This window comes from Leguminivora glycinivorella, chromosome 14 (assembly GCF_023078275.1).
Source record: "Leguminivora glycinivorella isolate SPB_JAAS2020 chromosome 14, LegGlyc_1.1, whole genome shotgun sequence".
Classification (NCBI taxonomy): domain Eukaryota; kingdom Metazoa; phylum Arthropoda; class Insecta; order Lepidoptera; family Tortricidae; genus Leguminivora; species Leguminivora glycinivorella.
Genome location: NC_062984.1, coordinates 22,043,437 through 22,062,005, shown reverse-complemented (window position 1 = coordinate 22,062,005; position 18,569 = coordinate 22,043,437). Strand labels below are relative to the sequence as shown.

At 40.9% G+C, this 18,569-nt stretch overlaps 2 protein-coding genes across 7 annotated transcripts in view; one reads left to right on the top strand and one right to left on the bottom strand.

The window, feature by feature from the left end:
* Positions 1-18,569, bottom strand: part of LOC125233155 (cytohesin-1) — a 107,701-nt gene that overhangs the window by 45,648 nt on the left and 43,484 nt on the right. The gene's annotated exons all lie outside the window — the stretch shown is intronic.
* LOC125233154 (uncharacterized protein K02A2.6-like) lies at positions 3,433-7,746 on the top strand. Of its 3 annotated transcripts, none has more exons than XM_048139038.1 (2): positions 3,433-4,252; positions 7,599-7,746. In XM_048139038.1, the coding sequence occupies exons 1-2, from the start codon at positions 3,435-3,437 to the stop codon at positions 7,609-7,611; spliced, it is 831 nt and encodes a 276-aa protein (XP_047994995.1). In that variant the 5' UTR covers positions 3,433-3,434; the 3' UTR covers positions 7,612-7,746. The 3 variants fall into 3 exon arrangements, with proteins under 3 accessions (XP_047994995.1, XP_047994994.1, XP_047994993.1); XM_048139037.1 differs by lacking the exon at positions 3,433-4,252 and adding an exon at positions 4,277-5,268; XM_048139036.1 differs by lacking the exon at positions 3,433-4,252 and adding an exon at positions 4,277-6,519.

The following is an 18,569-nucleotide window of genomic DNA, read 5'->3' as shown; positions in this document are numbered from 1 at the left end:
CTTTTGAATTTGCATATCTCAAGTATGTATAATGAGGTATATTCACAAGGCTTTTTAAAACGCCTAAACGACCTGACATGACCTAAGGACACGACGTAGATACAGTTCTGCTATGTGTTTTGAGATTTCTATAGGTTAAGCACGTTCATATTGTCCAACACCTCTCAAAACAAATAATTTCATAACTACGAGTGGCAACGAAGCAAGCAATTTCTATTGAAATTCTCGATGACATCTCAGAATCTCAAGCTCACAGCTGGAACTATGTCAAGTGCTACAAAGATGATACTGAAACCAGTGAAACCTAGCGAAAGACGCCATCTGCATGTGATTTAGTAAAGCGCAGCGTATTTCATACTGACTTATTGAGTATTTTACGCTTTATATGGGAGTTTGTAATAAAAGACTGCTTGAATGGCGACGATAGGGAGAGGAAAGTCGTCAAAAAAGAACACAGGTGAGCTGGGCTGACGATATCATAAGGACTGCTGGGAGGAAGTGGCTTCAGATCGTACAGAACCGTTATGAGTGCCGCATGTTGAAAGAGGCCTACACCCGAAGGGTAGAATCAGGCTGAAGAGAGAATGAGTACTTTGCTCTGCATATAGGACTTTCCATGGAACTAGCTGAACGCCTACGACAGCAACATTGATGATTAACCATTGGCAGTCCTTATGTCTTCACAGTGAAGGTTTAAGAACAGTCAAACAGTGCCGATGTTACATCATGGTTGTGATTGGTCGTGTCGGCTCATTTGGATGCGACGCTAGTCGAGGCAGTAATGGGCAGCGATTAAGTCGCTAGTATAAATAACCGACGGCGACACGAAATGCAGTGTGGAAAATAGCAAACACGTGGTTCGCCTTTAAATGCCGTTAAACGGTGGATAAAATATCGAAGCTTAAAGAACGAAAACAAACAAAGATAAAGTTCTTAATATAGTTATTCTTAATGATCCAGCTCTATCTAGTGAATCGTGTCAACATAATCGCTAATTTCAGCTCATACTTATTATTAATGTCAGGTCGTGATAAACTGATGAAAAGTATGAAGATAGTTATAAGCTTCGTTGGGTCATAGGGGTGATGCGTAAACCTAGGCTAAAAGCCTAAAACCATTAGTTTCAGTTGATTGCACGTAACTCCCTGACGTTTTTTGTTAAGACACGCACTATAATGGCAACCACAAAGTATATTCGTAAAAGAGGTTTAGTGTAAAAACTTCTTAGTGGTATTTTATAGTTTTTCTTCGGTACGAAACTGAACTCTATAATTTGAGGAATTCACAATATTTTTAAAAACATTGGAAGTAGCCCTAAAACTACTGAGCAAGCAGAAAATTGCTAATTATTAGACTGACCCGATAAAATTACATCACCATGCACTTTCTCGATAGTTATTCTAAATCAGCCGGATTATGCAACAATATAATATTAACAGAAGAATCGGGGTTTATAGAGCGTGCCAAATTAAAAGAGCAATTTTCTGATTTGGGCATAACAATAATCCGAGAGACAATAGGTTGTGTAATCAATTTGCGACATGTGGCATGAGATACTTCCAAATTGATTCCGAAATGAGAGTATCTAGTTCAACAGAACCGAACATTGGACATCAATAAACGAGGCGATCATTCAAACGTAATAAAAGGACCCACATCATCGAGTCAAATTGAAAGGTCAAAGGGAGATAGGACAATTAAAACGTATAAATTCTTAGAGGAAAGACGGTTCTTCGTTTTAAAAATAGTTTAATGCCATCGCATGTGAAACTAATTAGTTTCAGAGTACACATGGCGCCGTGCATTAGCTACCTGACTCCGCGTTGATAATAAACAACTTATCTTGATGAATGTAGCCGTACCTGACAACACATCAATTTTATTTTTACTGGCGGCAGAACCGAGCACTCGGCAAATGATTTCATATTACTCTGCACTCTGGGCACGTATCAATTCAAAAGCCATACGTACAAAACATGCATCTATTCGAGAACAGTAAATGCGTGTGGACAAAATAGAACAAGGGAGGGGTTGGAATGGCGCGGCACGTGACCCACATAGTTAAAAGTTTAAAATTGCCGGCGGGCACAAGGCGAATACTAACGCCGGAATTCAATGACCTGTAAGCCTTCGTACACTATATACTATATCTGGCTGTGACAGTACGCCCACATCGATCATCGCTTGCGTGGGGTTTCATCGGCATAGCTAATAAATTGGGATTTACACTTGTAAATCGGGGCTCAACTGATCGGGGCGGCTTTTCGATAAAAAACTTCGGCTTTAACAAGCTTAATAGGAGAGGAAAACCGAGGAAAAGGTGGATTGATTGTGTGAAAGATGATATGAAACGGAATCAAGTGAATGATGAGATGACAGGCGATAGAGAGGTATGGAAGAGAAGGACATGCTGCGCCGACTCCAAATTACTGGAATGAGGGCTGGGACTGGGAATGATGATTAGAATTTTTATTTTTAGAGTTAATGTTGATCTCCATGATAAACATACACTTTAAATCAATTCAATCAATAAACCTAAAGTATACCTACGTATTAAAGAGCCCTCATATTTTCCAATCTTGTTATTCGTGCAATCTTCGTCGGTCCTATTGAGATAGACCATAAATCTATATCAAGAGGAGATGCATGAGCAATCATACAATTTAAACTGCAATGGACTATTTGCAATTTCGCCACCGACCGCCCGTTGCCGATTGGCCGTTTATTGACTTAGCGCATTAGAGCAGATTGTTTAATTGCAAGCAATACATCTGGTGCAGCTAATCTCCGTTAAATCCCAGAGGCCCATTTAGAACTAGTCTCGTCCATTTGTATGTAGGTAATCTAAATAATACAAAATGACAATGAAAACTTGAATGAATCTAAAACACGCTCATATTTCTCGGAAATCAGAACCATACCCATACCGAAACTAAAATAGTTGACATGTCAGTCTCAAAAATAACGTTGTAAAATGATAATGGAAATGGTTTATTCGAAGAAACTAGGATTACATTTCGCAATTAAGGATAATTAACTCATTACCGTTTTTGTGGTCGACTCCTATAACTACTTCTGTCATGGGTTCTGAGTTCTGAGAAAGAATTTTCTATAGAAATAGACTTAGTCGCTGCTCACCACGCATGAAATAGCATTTTTGCCAAGTTAGACGCAAGACAGTAGAGATTGGAGTAAACAAATCGCTGTAATATTTTAAAGTGCTGCAGTGCACGTAAAGAGAGCGAACACGCAAATCCTTAGTATATGCATGCAAACCGAGCGCGGGCGCGGTGTCGCTCCCCGCGCACTTCTTTGTAAGTCAGTAATAAACGGACCGTCGACTGAACTGCTGTGTTTCCTTTACGCTCACAAATACCTCACTGGCGACGAATCTACCCGCGCGTGTGAAAAAAAAAAAAAAAAAACCGTTAATCATGGCTTGTATCGGAAGTCTTACAGTTTTTGACCATAATTCCCAAGAGTGGAAGATATTCCATGGAAGACTGGAACAGTATATTATTTTAAACTCAGTCGAGGACGCCAAGAAGGCACCGTTATTACTCACTCATCTATCGGATGAGACTTACCGTCTGGCTACAGACCTCGTTCATCCGAAGAAAGTGGAGACAGTTACGTTTGACGCTTTAGTCGAAGTGCTTGATAAGCATTTCTCGCCGAAAAGGTGTACTTTCGCCGATAGGGAGAAGTTTTTCGAGGCGAGAAGGACCACAGGAGAAAGTGTCGAGGGATGGGCGGCGCGAGTTCGCGGATTAGCCGTGCACTGTGAGTTCGGTAGTGCACTGGACATGCTTCTAGTCAATCGTTTTGTGCTAGGCATGAACGTAGGCCGTGAACGAGATCGCTTATTCGAGCAGGACGCGACTTCACTTTCCTTCGCGAAGGCCTTGGAGGTGGCTCAGCAGGCGGCGAGTGCGCGCCATGCCCGGGCGACGGCCACGGAGTCGGCGGCGGCAGCACTCGTGAAGGAGGAGCCGGTGTACCGGGTGAGCGGGGCGAAGCCCGCCACCGACCGCGGGCGAGAGGTTCGCAAGTGTACCGTGTGCGGCATGAAAAATCACGAGGCTGAACAGTGCAAGTATAAGGGTTACAAGTGTCAAAAGTGCGGTTTAGTTGGCCATTTAAAAAAAGTGTGTAAATCAAAGTTATCGAGAATTAATAATATAGTGCAGCAAGGTAGTGATCTTGCGGATGAGGCAGCTTGCTGCGAGGAGTGTCAGAACTATAGATTAAGGTACGTTTCTATAAAACCTATTGAAATTGACGTTAAGTTAGGTGACGATCTTGTTACCATGGAGCTCGATTCAGGGTCAGGTACCTGCGTCATATCAGACGCTTTGTATTATGATAAGTTTTCTAAATACGAATTATTGCCTTGTAATGTCCGTATGTGTTTTTATAATGGTCATAAAATCGCACCTTTAGGATATTTTAATATTGATGCCACTTTCAACAATAACACTAAGTGTATAAGCATTTTTGTGGTCAAAGATGGGGGTCCTGGTTTATTGGGTCGCGATTTTATGGCAGCATTTGATATATATTTCACTGCTAAGATAAATAAAATAAGCGAAGACATGGATATTAATAATTTGTTAGAACAATATCCTAAGCTATGGCGCGATGAGCTCGGTGCATTTAATAAGTTTAAAGTCACTTTAACATTAAATAACAAAGCTAGCCCAAAATTTTTTAAGCCGCGACCTATACCTTTTTCACTTAAAGGAAAAGTAGAAGCTGAATTAGACAGATTGGTAGGTTTAGGTATTTTAGTACCCGTCAACCATTCCCAATACGCCACTCCAATTGTACCAGTGCTCAAAGAAAACGGTAAATTACGAATTGCGGGGGATTTTTCGGTTACTTTGAATAAGGACTTAGTGATAGACAAGTATCCACTTCCGCGTATAGAGGAAGTATTTGCTAAGTTGGGCGGCGGCGAGCACTACAGTAAAATTGATTTAAAGAATGCATACAACCAGTTTGTGTTGAGCGATGCGTCCCAGGAACTCACCACAATAAATACGCCAAAGGGTTTATTTAAATATACACGTCTCGTATATGGCTTAGCCAATGCCCCGGCTATTTTTCAAAAAGCTATGGAGACGTTGTTGGCGGGGATAGATGGAGTGAGTTGCTGGCTGGACGACATATGTATTACGGGTCCCAATAAAACTGACCACCTTACCAGGTTACGCGAAGTATTGAGTAGACTAGACGAAGCCGGTCTCCGTCTACAGAAAGAAAAGTGTGAGTTCTTCAAAAATAGTGTTACTTATTTAGGATATACTATAAGTAAGGAAGGGCTTAAATCCAGCAAGCACAAGGTAAAAGCAATACTTAATGCACCGGAGCCTAAAAACATTACAGAGGTTAAACGTTTCTTAGGCATGGTTAATTATTACAGGAATTTTATTCCAAACGCATCAAGCGTATTGAACCCGTTGCATGAATTACTGCGGTCGGGAGCAGAGTGGGAGTGGGGCGAGCGGCAGCGCCGCGCTGTGCGAGAGGTGCAGCGCGAGCTGGCCTCGGAGCGCGCGCTCGCGCACTTTGACCCCGACGCGCAGCTGGTTCTGACGGCTGATGCGGGCCCCGCCGGCCTCGGCGCTGTGCTGTCTACGCGCGATGGGGAGGGGGTGGAACGGCCGCTGGCGTTCGCTTCCAGGTCTCTGACAAGTAGTGAACGCAATTACAGCCAAATAGAAAAAGAAGCGACGGCTATTGTATTCGCGGTGAAAAAGTTTCATCAATATTTGTATGGCCGTAGTGATCCTTTTATTCTTAAAACGGATCATCGTCCGCTCGTATCGATATTTAATAATAAAACTGGTATTTCAATTACAACCGCCTTAAGATTACAAAGATATGCCATTATTTTGTCCGCGTACAACTACGTAGTACAATACATTTCAAGTGGAAATAATTTGGTAGCCGATTATTTTTCTCGAGCTCCCTTATCAGAGACCCGCTGTGATAGCGATAACCAGTTCGACACATTTACCTCCCTACATTTTATGAATGCGATATCAGCAGCGGTAACATATGATGAGATAACCCGCGCCACGGGAAATGATACCGTATTAAAGATGGTGATAGGGTATATGCAACATGGTTGGCCGCGTAAGATAGTATGCGATCAAATTAAACCTTATTTCCAATGCAAGTCGGACTTGCAACTGGAAGGTGGGGTCTTGTTACGGGGCCATAGGGTCGTCATTCCAATGGCACTTAGGGAGCGCTTGTTGAAGGAACTTCATAGTACGCATCTAGGTATTGTCAAAATGAAGAGTAATGCTCGCAGTCGCATGTGGTGGCCAGGTATTGACGCAGATATCGAACGCTGCACCGGCGCGTGCGCTACTTGCATTTCGTTGCGCGCCATGCCGCCGCGAGAGGCGCCACTGAGCTGGCCGCGGCCGCCTGGAGTTTGGAACCGTGTACATATCGATTACATGACAGTAGGGCAACGGGTATATCTCGTGGTGGTCGATGCATTCAGTAAGTGGCTAGACTGTGTGCACATGAATAATGGCACAAGTACACAAGCACTTATTTCTAAGTTAAAATACTTATTTTCGTATTTCGGTATACCGAATGTCTTAGTTTCAGACAATGACGTCAAAATTAATTGCACCGAGTTCAGACTGTTTTGTAGCAACAATGGAATAAAGTACATGAATTCTCCTATATACCACGCCAACAGCAACGGCCAAGCAGAGGTTACAGTTAGAAATTGTAAACGAATGATAAAATGTATATTAAATGAAAAAAGTTGTCAACATAAAGTTAACGATGCCCTGTATGAATACTTGTTTACTTATAGAAACACCGAACACTGTACCACAGGGACTAGCCCCGCAAAATTAATGTTTGGTAGGAATTTACGGTCGCGCCTTGATTTAATTTTACCAACTGCTGATAAAAAGAATACTGAGCGCGCGCAGGTACCGATCGAGCATCGTCGGAGTTTCGACCTCGGGGACAAAGTTTGGGTTCGGTGGTACAGTGCTCGAAAAGAAACTTGGCAGTTAGGTGTTCTAAAGGAAAAGGTTGGCAATAAAATGTTTAAAATATTTATGTATAAATATAATTCTTATTGTGTGCGTCATCTGGACCAATTGCTAAAATATAAAGGGCCTAGGGATAGTTTCACTACTGTTGATGATTTAGGGGACGTGGATGTACCTACTCAACCACCTGCATTTCCCTGCTCGCAAGGATCGGAACCGTCGGTAAATCGTTCTAATACATCTGAGGTTAATAAGGAAAATGAGCAGTCCGGTGAGTCATCCCGCGAGGTGACACGGGAGACGCGCGCGGAGGAAGAAATGTGGGCGGATTGTGTCGGTGACGGCGGCTCCCCGCCGGCCTCCCCGAGCGAGTCTGCGCCGGGGACGCCGGTGCAGCTGCCGAGCGCGGTCGACGCACCGGTGCAAGAGGCCGCTGAGTCGACCGCTCTCGCGGAATCTTCGTCGAGACGTCTATTGCGTCCAAGGAAAGATGTTAACTATAAGGTTTAAACATAAGGAAATACTTGTTTGGTATTTTATTAAAAATTGTTATTTCTTTGTCAATAGGTTTCAAGAATAGTGTGGGAGAAATGTAGTATATGCATGCAAACCGAGCGCGGGCGCGGTGTCGCTCCCCGCGCACTTCTTTGTAAGTCAGTAATAAACGGACCGTCGACTGAACTGCTGTGTTTCCTTTACGCTCACAAATACCTCACTTTCCCCTATTAATTCGCTTTCGCAGTACTTTGTGTTTAGCTTCACGTTCGCCTAGATCCGTAAGGAATTGTGCCAAGATTGTAAGAATCGGAGACATTTTCTAATAGGCATAAGTTTGGGGTCTGCCCGCAGGGCATGATGAGCGCGAAATGATGTCACCGAGACATAGACTATCCGTCCTTCTGTCATTAACAGACATTGTAACTATTCCAGCAATTTCGGTGCAAAACTGTCGCTTTAAAAGAATATATACAATATATCCGAAGCCAGCTGGAATATTTAATTAGGATTAACAACATTAAAATGAACCTTAATTGATCATCTATACATAGAAAACACATATCGTCACTACTTTTAAAAAAAATTGTATCTTCGTCTGTCAATGAAAAGAAAATTGTAGTAAGTACGTATGGAATGCATATAGACTTACTGCGTTTTAACTTTGAGGAGAAGCATGAGATACGAGATTTTTTAAAAGTAGTGACGATATGTAATGTATGAATTCCTTTATTTCTACCATGCCGCACCGATGTACGATGTCTGGGCATAGTGGTCATTAATGCAATTCGATAAGGACGTGTGATTTAATATGTCGCGGCGAAATACTGTTGCGACAATCATGTGCTAGCCCTGCTCGTTACAGAGAAAGTCTGCAAAACACGTGAAACCTAACTGTAGGTATTATTTCGGCCGCGAAATAAAATTGGTCAGACTATTGTTTGCGAAACGAAACTTTCTATTATTCATTTTGACATTTTAAAGATACAACCCTGGGAGTTCCATTTACCAAACAGATTGTTTTTGTCCTAAAATTTGTTAGAATGTCATGCAGCCTGGCAATATGATGCTTGCAATTTTTAGAGTTATCGACGTGGATATTCATGACATTTCTCACACTGACATACTTGCCAGAACTTAACGGATTCTTTATCCAAATAGAGTAGACAAATGTCAAAATGCAGGCATCATAAGCCTACAGGTACTTTATTTACGAGTAGTCTAAGCCTGCAGTAGGTAATTGAAGAAATCGCAAACACTATACTTATACACGAGACAATTGAGACAATTTTTTGCTGTTGCTCGGTATCACAATGACATCCTGTAAATTATTTTAGATAACAAAATTTTTCTCTAGCCCGTCTGTATATCGTATAATGGAGGCACGTGTACGCGCTTGACATCAACAACTTTTAGCTAATTGAACTCAGCAAAGTCGATCTTAGGGTAAGGTCACGGTATAAGGTTACACAAACAAGAGGGCAGTTGCACGCCCTTAGCCTCACGTGAACCAACAAACAACCCTCATACGGCCCATACCCCAGTAGGGACGTGCCGTTCCCGAAATTTTCTACAGAACAGAGAAATCTGTCGGAAACATTGTCTGAAATTTCTGGAAATGTTATCTGAGAGCTAAAGTCTCTTTGTCGCAAATTCAACAAATGTTTATGATAAGACAAATAGATAATTTAGAAACTTGAACACAAATACTAAGTAATTTTCAGGGTAATATTAAATAATGATAATATTTGATTGAAACCGGCAGTAAAACAACTAAAACATCACAAAATTCCCTAAATACGTTATTTGAAGCAAAATATGTAAAATAAAGAAAAGAAAGTATGAAAATTTCCATAAAAAAAATAAGATAGTGCACTAAATGCTAGCCAGAGATAACGTTCTCAAGAAAGTTGGATTTCTTCTGGAAATTTCTCCGGAAAGGAATTCTCAGAAACAAAAATATTCTCATCGACACATCACCATACCCCAATGTTTACCTAATTATGCCCCTTCAGAAACAGCTCCTTAATTTTAACAGCCTACTTATTATATTCAGTGTACGTAAACAGGAAGTTCCTAACTTGTTACAGACATGGTTTAATGAAGGTGTGTTCTTAAAATATGAAACACATGAATTTGATGAGGAAGAGATCATGGCGGAAGTTAAAACCAAACAAATACGTAATTCAGTTAGAGATGAGCACTGTATAGTCATCAGACGTTTAAGACACAACAGTATAGATTAGACATACATAGATCGTGATTAGTTGAATACCTTTATCATTTTTGTCGAGCTCCCGATATTTCAACAGTAGTAGTTTCCCGTGATCATGATGCATGTAATTTAGAAAGGTAATCACGGTCTATATCCCGGTCAATATTTGAAAATAACCGTGAATCGTTCAAAACTCTCATGATATAAATACCTGTAAATATTGTGAATATAAATACACAATCTCATAACGTTTGGACATGTAAAAGTAATTTTGATAAAGACTGACTCCTATTACAATTTACAACTTGTACCGTAAAATTTTGAATATAAACAAAATTGTTACCTTTGTCATTACATTCTAGTAAAACAACAAGTTATTAAAATAACAAACCATTCCCAACAACTGAAATGTATGCGAAATAGCTGCCTTTTAACCGGTTATACGTTGTGCATTACTTATAAAGTAGGTCTAACAATAGGTCCCAGGTGATTACTCAAGCATTAATGACGGGCCATCGACATCGGCCTAATGGGCCCGCTAATGTATGCCAAGTTATAAATAAAATTGAGTTACAAGGGTTCGAACGTTTACCAATACGTCAATGTATAGGCAGGACGCTTAGTACGAGGAGTTTCGTACATTGACCTATACGTTCGTATCTCGTTCTGCCGCGTATGCAGTCTGTTAATACCGCCTGCGTCTGGGGCGGAACAGTAGGCCTAGCACATGATGGCCGCGAGAGTATGTCGCCGCGAGATAGATGACACGTCTTCTTCTAACTGTATTAATGACATAAGGACGGGTAGTCTAGTCATCATGTGCTAGGCCTACAGGTAAAGGTAAAAACAAGGGGGTCAATGTCCGATATTCCTTGTGTTATGTGTGCTTTTCCACTGTCGTCCACACTGCTAAGTAGCATTTTTAACCCGCGACGCAAAAACGACGGGGTGTTATAAGTTTGACGTGTCTGTCTGTCTGTCTGTGGCATAGTAGCTCCCGAACGGATGAACCGATTTAGAATTAGTTTTTTTTTTGTTTGAAAGCTGAGTTAGTCAGGGGAGTGTTTTTAGCCATGTTTCATGAAAATCGGTCCACTATATCGGGGTTTTTTTCAAAATTTTAATTTTGTGGTTAGGTTATGTTAACCCTATTTGCAATACGTAAGAGTCAGTCTGAGTGTTGCGGTTTAGTACTTATATTACCACGTCAATACAATGCCTGCATGATCTGAATCTGACGTCATGTGGGTGACCTCAACTTAAGGCGCGAAACTTACACATGCTGCATTTAGATTTAATATACTGTCGGTTCATAATTATGTGTACATTCCTTTACCTTAACTAGTTGCAATTTTAAGGTGAAAAGCTGTACACATATTTATGAACTCGACTGTACAAAATTAAAATAACAACTCCCAAAATACTCGACGAAACTTAATTAGTTTAAATATTCTTACAATGGCTGACTTGGCTAAGATTTAATTATTTATTTAAACTTTATTGCACAAAAGAACAACTTAATGTACAAAAGGCGAACTTACGGACTAGATTGGCAGCATTCCTAACTACCTAAACCTATACAAATATGTACATTCATAGTTAATGTTTGTCGTGATCATGATCGAACGCCGTACAAGGCCTTGAGAAAAATTGTTTCATTAAGGGTACATATTTGCTTGATGACGCCAATGGAGACATTATTAGTAGGTTCAAATGGACACGATGACGGTTCTTGATAAAGAGATATTTACTAGTTTATAAGCAGTTTTGACCAGTAAAACCTCTAACATAAGGCATTGTAGATATAAAGATAAAACGCTTCTATTAATTGAATTATTAATCCTTTCAATTAGGATTAATTACGTGTACATTCGGAATCTGTTCATTGCGGTCAGTTTACAAAATGACACTCATTAAAATAATTACCAGCGGTCTCATTATAGCCATGAATTAAATTTTGCACAAATTAACACGTCCTATATAATCTGAAGATCATTCATTATCACTAGTTTTAAAATTTCTAGCCGTCCTTTTTCAAAATTAGCATTACGTCGTTTTTCACAAACTTTCGATTCGAACGGCGAATTCGTGCGTTTGAAATTCAAAAATCGATTCCCTGTTCTGAATTGCATACGGCTTTGTATTTGTAATAATAATTGCCTCTACGCAGTACGCATGAACAGTAATAATAATAATAATAATAGATTGTACATCCCACGGAAGTGCGGAGGTCGAGGCTTCCTAAACGCCAAAAATCTCCACAACCGTGAGGTGTACAATCTCAGGAATTACTTCCTTAACAACGAGTGCGGGATGCATCGTGATGTGGTGGCAGTGGACGGAAACCTCACGCCGCTCTCCTTGGCGAAAGAGAACTGGCGCAAACCTGTGGTACTAAGTACTGCGGACCGCAGGGCGGTATGGGAGAGCAAGCAGTTACACGGGCGGTTCTACAAGGCCCTCACGGGACCCGATGTAGACCTGCTCGCATCGGTGAACTGGTTACGATTCGGGGACCTCTTCGGAGAAACCGAGGGTTTTGCCTGTGCAATTGCCGACGAAGTTATGATGACGAACAACTACCGGAAATATATCCTGAAGGACGGTACGGTCGACATTTGTCGGGCATGCCGCCGTCCCGGAGAGTCACTCAGGCATATCATCTCCGGTTGTTCTCATCTAGCTAACGGTGAGTACTTGCACAGGCATAATCTCGTAGCCAGGATCATTCACCAGCAGCTTGCTCTTCAATACGGCCTTGTGGAACGCGAAGTACCGTACTACAAGTACATACCTGCGCCAGTTCTCGAAAATGGTCGTGCCACGCTCTATTGGGATCGATCTATTATCACTGACAGGACTATTGTAGCCAATAAGCCTGACATTGTCATAATAGATCGATCGCAACAACCGGGCCGTGCTCGTCGACATCACCATCCCCCATGATGAGAATCTCGTGAAAGCCGAGAAGGACAAGTCCAGTAAGTACCTAGACTTGGCTTACGAGATAACCGCCATGTGGGATGTTGATTCGACGATCATTGTCCCGATAGTCGTTTCAGCGAACGGTCTCATAGCGAAGAGTCTCGACCAACATCTCGAGAGACTCTCGCTAGGTGAATGGATCAAGGGCCAGATGCAGAAGGCAGTGATCTTGGACACAGCGCGGATAGTCCGACGGTTCCTCTCTCTGCAGCCCTAACCACCGGCAGCTTGGGCCCTGCCCCGCTGCTGGCGGCACCCTAGGTTAGGTTTTTTATAATGTGTTTATATATTTTGTATTGTTTTGTATGTGGTTTTGTATTTTACTTTTATAATCATATTATAAGTAGCCTAACTTAAGAAGAAAGATAAATAAAGAGAATAATAATAATAATAATATTTATTTATCAAAAGAGACACACGTTTACATGAATATCCATCAGACTCCAAACTAGGCTGAGCCTGTATTTTGGACGTCTGCGAGAGCGAGTTGACAACTACATAATTTTATACATAATTAGATTTGTAACAACAGTGCTATTATAGCTATAGGTAACTATACAAACTAAATTATCATTAAAACTAATCTAAAATCTAAGTTAAATAGGTTCTATTACTAATATTATTTTCATTTGGGTGTGTACACTTGCGTGTAAGTCTGTGTTTGTGTAGGTAGTGTAAGTGTGTTTGTGTGTGAGTGTGTGTGTAGGAAGCTTATCACAAGGTGTTTAGGTTAAGCCTTAGCTGTCAGATTTTCCGTCTCAGCGTAAGATAAACTATGCAACCATCTTGTTACCTGGAATTTGACTTTTTGCACGGACAGTGTTTTAATGTCTAGGGTCCTGCATATATTGTTGTAGGTGTAGGGATGTGCGAAGTCCGGGGATTTCCTGGCCAACGCCGACCTAACTGGAGGGAGAGGGGCTTTGAAGGTTCTCTTTAGTAACATATCCTTATACGACGGGGAGTTCAGAATGGATCGGTGGATACGCGTTACTGCTTTTAGGATGTAGAGCTGCCTCACCCTTAACAACTTTGACTCAGAGTACAACCTATTTGTAGGGAATCTGAAACGTTTTTTGAGCATGACTTTTATCACGGCTCTTTGGGCCCGTTCCAGTGTTATCATGTGGCTTTTTCCTGTGCCACCCCAGACCGCAATGCCATATTGTGTAATGGACTGGCACAGTGCAAGATACACGAGGCGCAGCACTTCACGTGAAGCGCAATCCCGGAGCCTCTTTACGACGTAAATTAGCTTCCTGACTCTAGCGGCAAGGGTGGTAATGTGTTGCTTAAATGTGAGATGTTGGTCAAATAGAAGTCCCAGATACTTCACATACGTGCACCTCGTAATGGCTTGACATGAGCATGATTGAACAGGCGGATTTGGTAGGGAGTCTGGATTTGGTACACACGTATGAAATTTAATAGCACGGTCTGCGGCGGGAGTAGAGGTTTTTGTTTTTGAAAAGGTAACAAAGTTAGTTTTGTCTACGTTTAGCGTAAGTAGGTTGTGGCTTAGCCAGGAGGCAACTTTCGCTAGTGCACTTTCCGCCTTGTGGTAAGTTATATCCCAAGTTTTGCCATGCACCAAAATCACAGTGTCGTCAGCGTAGCATAAAATTTCTGTATCTTTAAGTATTATGTCGAAAATGTCGTTAATATATATAATAAATAGAGTTGGGCCCAGGATGCTCCCCTGAGGGACCCACAAAGAACTGGACGCTCATCGCTATATAATTGGTCAAGTTTTACTTTTTGACGGCGGCCGGTTAAGTAGCTAGTCAGCCAGTCAAGGGCTGTGCCCCTCATACCCATGTGTTCTAATTTTTTCAGAAGAATAGTTGCTGAGACAGTATCGAACGCCTTGGCAAGATCTAAAAATAACCCTAGGCACATATTACCGTCATCCAGATGGCCAGATATCTGATTAGTAAGGAGCACGGTTGCATCCTCTGTCGACTTTCCAGCTCTAAAACCGAACTGACGGCTGGAGATCAGCTGATGTTTTTCTAAGTATTTTATTAATCTTGAATTAACTAGCTTTTCGAGGACTTTTGAAAAAACGCATAGCAACGAAATCGGCCTATAGTTACATGGTGCATCTTTATTTCCATTTTTATAGATCGGAGTTACAGAAGCAACTTTCCAACTGTCAGGGAAGCAGCCGGACTGAAGACTGAGATTGCAAATGAAGGTGAGAGGCTCGAGAATTAATTCTCTGATCTCTTTAACAAACCAAGGTTTAATGCCATCAGGGCCTGGGGCACTGTCTGATTTGAGATCGGAAATAATTTTATCTACTTCGTACTTATCCGTAGGATGCAAGTAAAAAGAATGCACAGCTGAGCTGACGGGCTTGTACTTCGCTGCTAAAGATTCTTGAGTTTCTGAGAGCTTAAATAAAATTTGATCTGCAAGTTTCCTTCCATTTTCAGCAAAATACTCGTTACAGTTATTGAGACACTCCAATTTAGATTTTCCATTAACATTAATCAGATATTCCGCGTCGCTCATACGGTTTGGTTTCTGGCAAATAGTTTTAATTGATTTCCACAGTTTTTGAGGGTTGTTCTTATTATTGTTCAGCTCTTTGTTATGGTATTCGTTTTTTAATTTGTGTAGTAGATTATTGAAAAAGTTTCTGTATCTTATGTACGTTAAGCGTAAGATTGGATTTTGTGGGGCAGCTCTAGATCGTAGATGTAACCGGTCTCTGTGTTTCATGCAGCGTAGTAATCCCGGCGTGATCCACGGCTTAATGGTAAGTTTTGATCGACTTATTTTGACAGGGTGAGTATTGGTTTTGATTGCGTTTGATAACAGTTGGTCAAAATTAGAGGTTGCCTCGTTGACATTATTTTTGAACATTTTTGACAACAGTGAACGTGTTAAGCTACATTCTTGCAAATGAATAAATGATTTAATGATTTACAACGCATATAAATTGGAGCTCATCAGGTAACAAATATCGAAACACTTCAATATTTGACAGCTCCGATATAATATTTATAGTTTTCTGAGTTATTATCATTATCACTTATCAATGGGCTTTGGAAATAACAAACCAGAATAACGATAAATATCCCAACAAACGAATGCCAAAGAACGAATAAAAAGAAGTCACCGGAAGTAAGAAAGATAAAAGTAATACACAGCAATCGATAAAATGTAGGTACTTCCAGCTTCCAGTAAAGTCGGTGCGTCATTAGAAGATTGGAAGTGACTTGCCCTAATGTTTATCAAGGCCAAGGGCTAGATGGGATGGCGCCGGAGCAATAAATACTGTATATAATATAATATGGCCCAGATATTAAGACGTTGAAGATAAGAGCCCTCACAATTTACGTAAAGGCCGTGTATTTTTTGTGCTTTCTTGTGGCCTAGTGATATTTACGACTGTGGCGAAGCGGTCCGTCTGCCAATGCCATTTTTGGATGAACTATGATATTTGCAAGGAATTTTGGTAACAGTTTGGTTTAAATCTATCTTAGGCATGTACAGACACGGCGTAAAACAGTCAACCAATTGGAACCCTAGGCCACTCTACAACCATGTCAAAATGACAAGCAGTAAGAGATTTCTTACAATCTGATTTATAACGTCACTGTGACATAGTTCTACAGTGGCCCTAGGGTTCCAATTGGTTGACTGTACATGTTTTCTATCACCCAACAGTCAGTGGTCTATTTTACAACAGTGACATTTGTCGACGGACAGTGACACTTCGCCGTTCATTGACGTTGAGTAACTATGTCACTTATCATTCTTATCAACGCAGAAATTGTCAGTGTCAAGTGTCATGTCACTTTGGTGAAATAGACCGCAGATCTTGATGATTCGATCCGTGTACACATTCAACTCAACATATGATTTATGAGGAATAACAATAACTTCTAAAGAAATTAATTATTGACGTTTAGTTCCAGTAGCAGCGGTGAACGCATACCACATAATAATCATAACGCCATTGTCATGTCCCGATGCATATTCATGAAACAAATAAATACATACTAACATTCCTTTGATAATGTGATACAGAAGTGAATTAATCTTGGAAAAGGAGGCCAAGAACAATTGCACGCAATCATGAAAGTGAGTGTTGAGAACGCTGAAATATCTCACTCAGAATAAACTGATTCACTTGCAAATATTATCAAAAGGGACTTTGGACATTAAAAACAGAAATTAGTAAACAATATACATATTGAAATGGATATCACTTAACTTAGGAGTACTTAGTACGACAACGTTGCGAACTTAGGAGAAAGATCTGTAAAACACCTCCGTAAGGCACTGGTCCCACCGCGAGCTAGTAAACTATGAGATCGGCTATAAAAACGAACAAAAGATATTCATTCCCACGTAAATAAAAGAGACACGGCGATGTTTATACGAGTAGTTACTCGCCCAGCGGTGAGCTATCAATATCGCCGTGTCTATTTTCTTTGCACGGGAGTGCTTATCTTTTGTTCGTTTTTATAGCCGATAGCTCATAGTTTACTAGCTCGCAGTGGGCCTAAGGAATCAAAACAAGAGGGCAATATTCGACCTAAATTAATAGACATCTGCCTTATACTAGTATAGCATTTTTCTACATTTGTCGTTGTTAGATATCTGTAAAGACAGCTAAGAAAATCAATTATTTCTACAATCATAGAATAACCCGGAGACTAATAAGCGTAGTAGGCATAGCTACTGTACAAACCAAATTGATAAGAAACGTAGCCTATTTGGTGAGTGTACACAATATCATCAAAATATTCCACGCCTTCCGAGAAGATATTAAAGCATCTTGCAGACATTAATTTATCATAACGCCACTTAATTGGCAGTCATAAATGTCACTCGCCGTTACTGATTAACAATACTGGCGGGATAGTTTCCCTGTCCATAAAACTACCGGCCTAGCCGGGGTGACTATCGTCGACACTATGTAGCGATTGAGAAGCAGTCAGTCACAGAAGAGCGATAGCATAGATTAAATATAACAAGATCATACCATCCCATACATTAAAATGCGACCGCCTACGAACGCGCTTACACTCCACCACACATAGATGGCGTCACAAAAAAATGCCTTGTTTCCACCGATTCGAGCCATCACAGAAGAGCGATAGGGAGAGCTTGATACGATACGTTTACGACTCGTGACGTTGGCTAGGTACCCTGATACCGTAAGTTAATCAAGAAGTTGGCGAGGCGCAAGATTCTATCTGTTGTAAGTTTTCCAATCTCTTCCGGGATTAGACACTAAGTTTGAACATGTTGTGACAACGTTATAGCGCAGACTTTGCCATTAGCAAAATTGAATGGAGTCAATGTAACGCTGCTAATCCATACTAATATTATAAATGAGGAAGTGTGTGTCTGTTTTTATTGTCCGTCTTTCACGTCAACGGAGAGACGAATTGACGTGATTTTGAAAGTGGAGATAGTTGAAGGGATTGAGAGTGACATAGGCTACTTTTGGTCCCTTTCTAAAGCCCCACTTCCCTAAAATAGGGGGTGGAAGTTTGTATGGAGCAATCCGCAATTTTCGAATTTAACGCGAGCGAAGCCGCGGCCAAAAGCTATATAGTCGGTGTTTTCGAGTTATGTCCGTCTTGACATTCGCTATTTTGTTTCTATAAGCATCAAAACAACATAGTATGACATAAGCATTGATTATGAGATAGTTGATGAGTATGACGTTATTTCTCAACTCGTACAGGTTAACCTTCATCAAATGTGATTGAGCAAGCATTTACCTTCTGTGACAGACCGGTAATTCCTGAGAATGTTCCAGAACTTCAGTAGGTATTTTGGATAGAATAAGTTATATAATATAAACTGCCAATCTC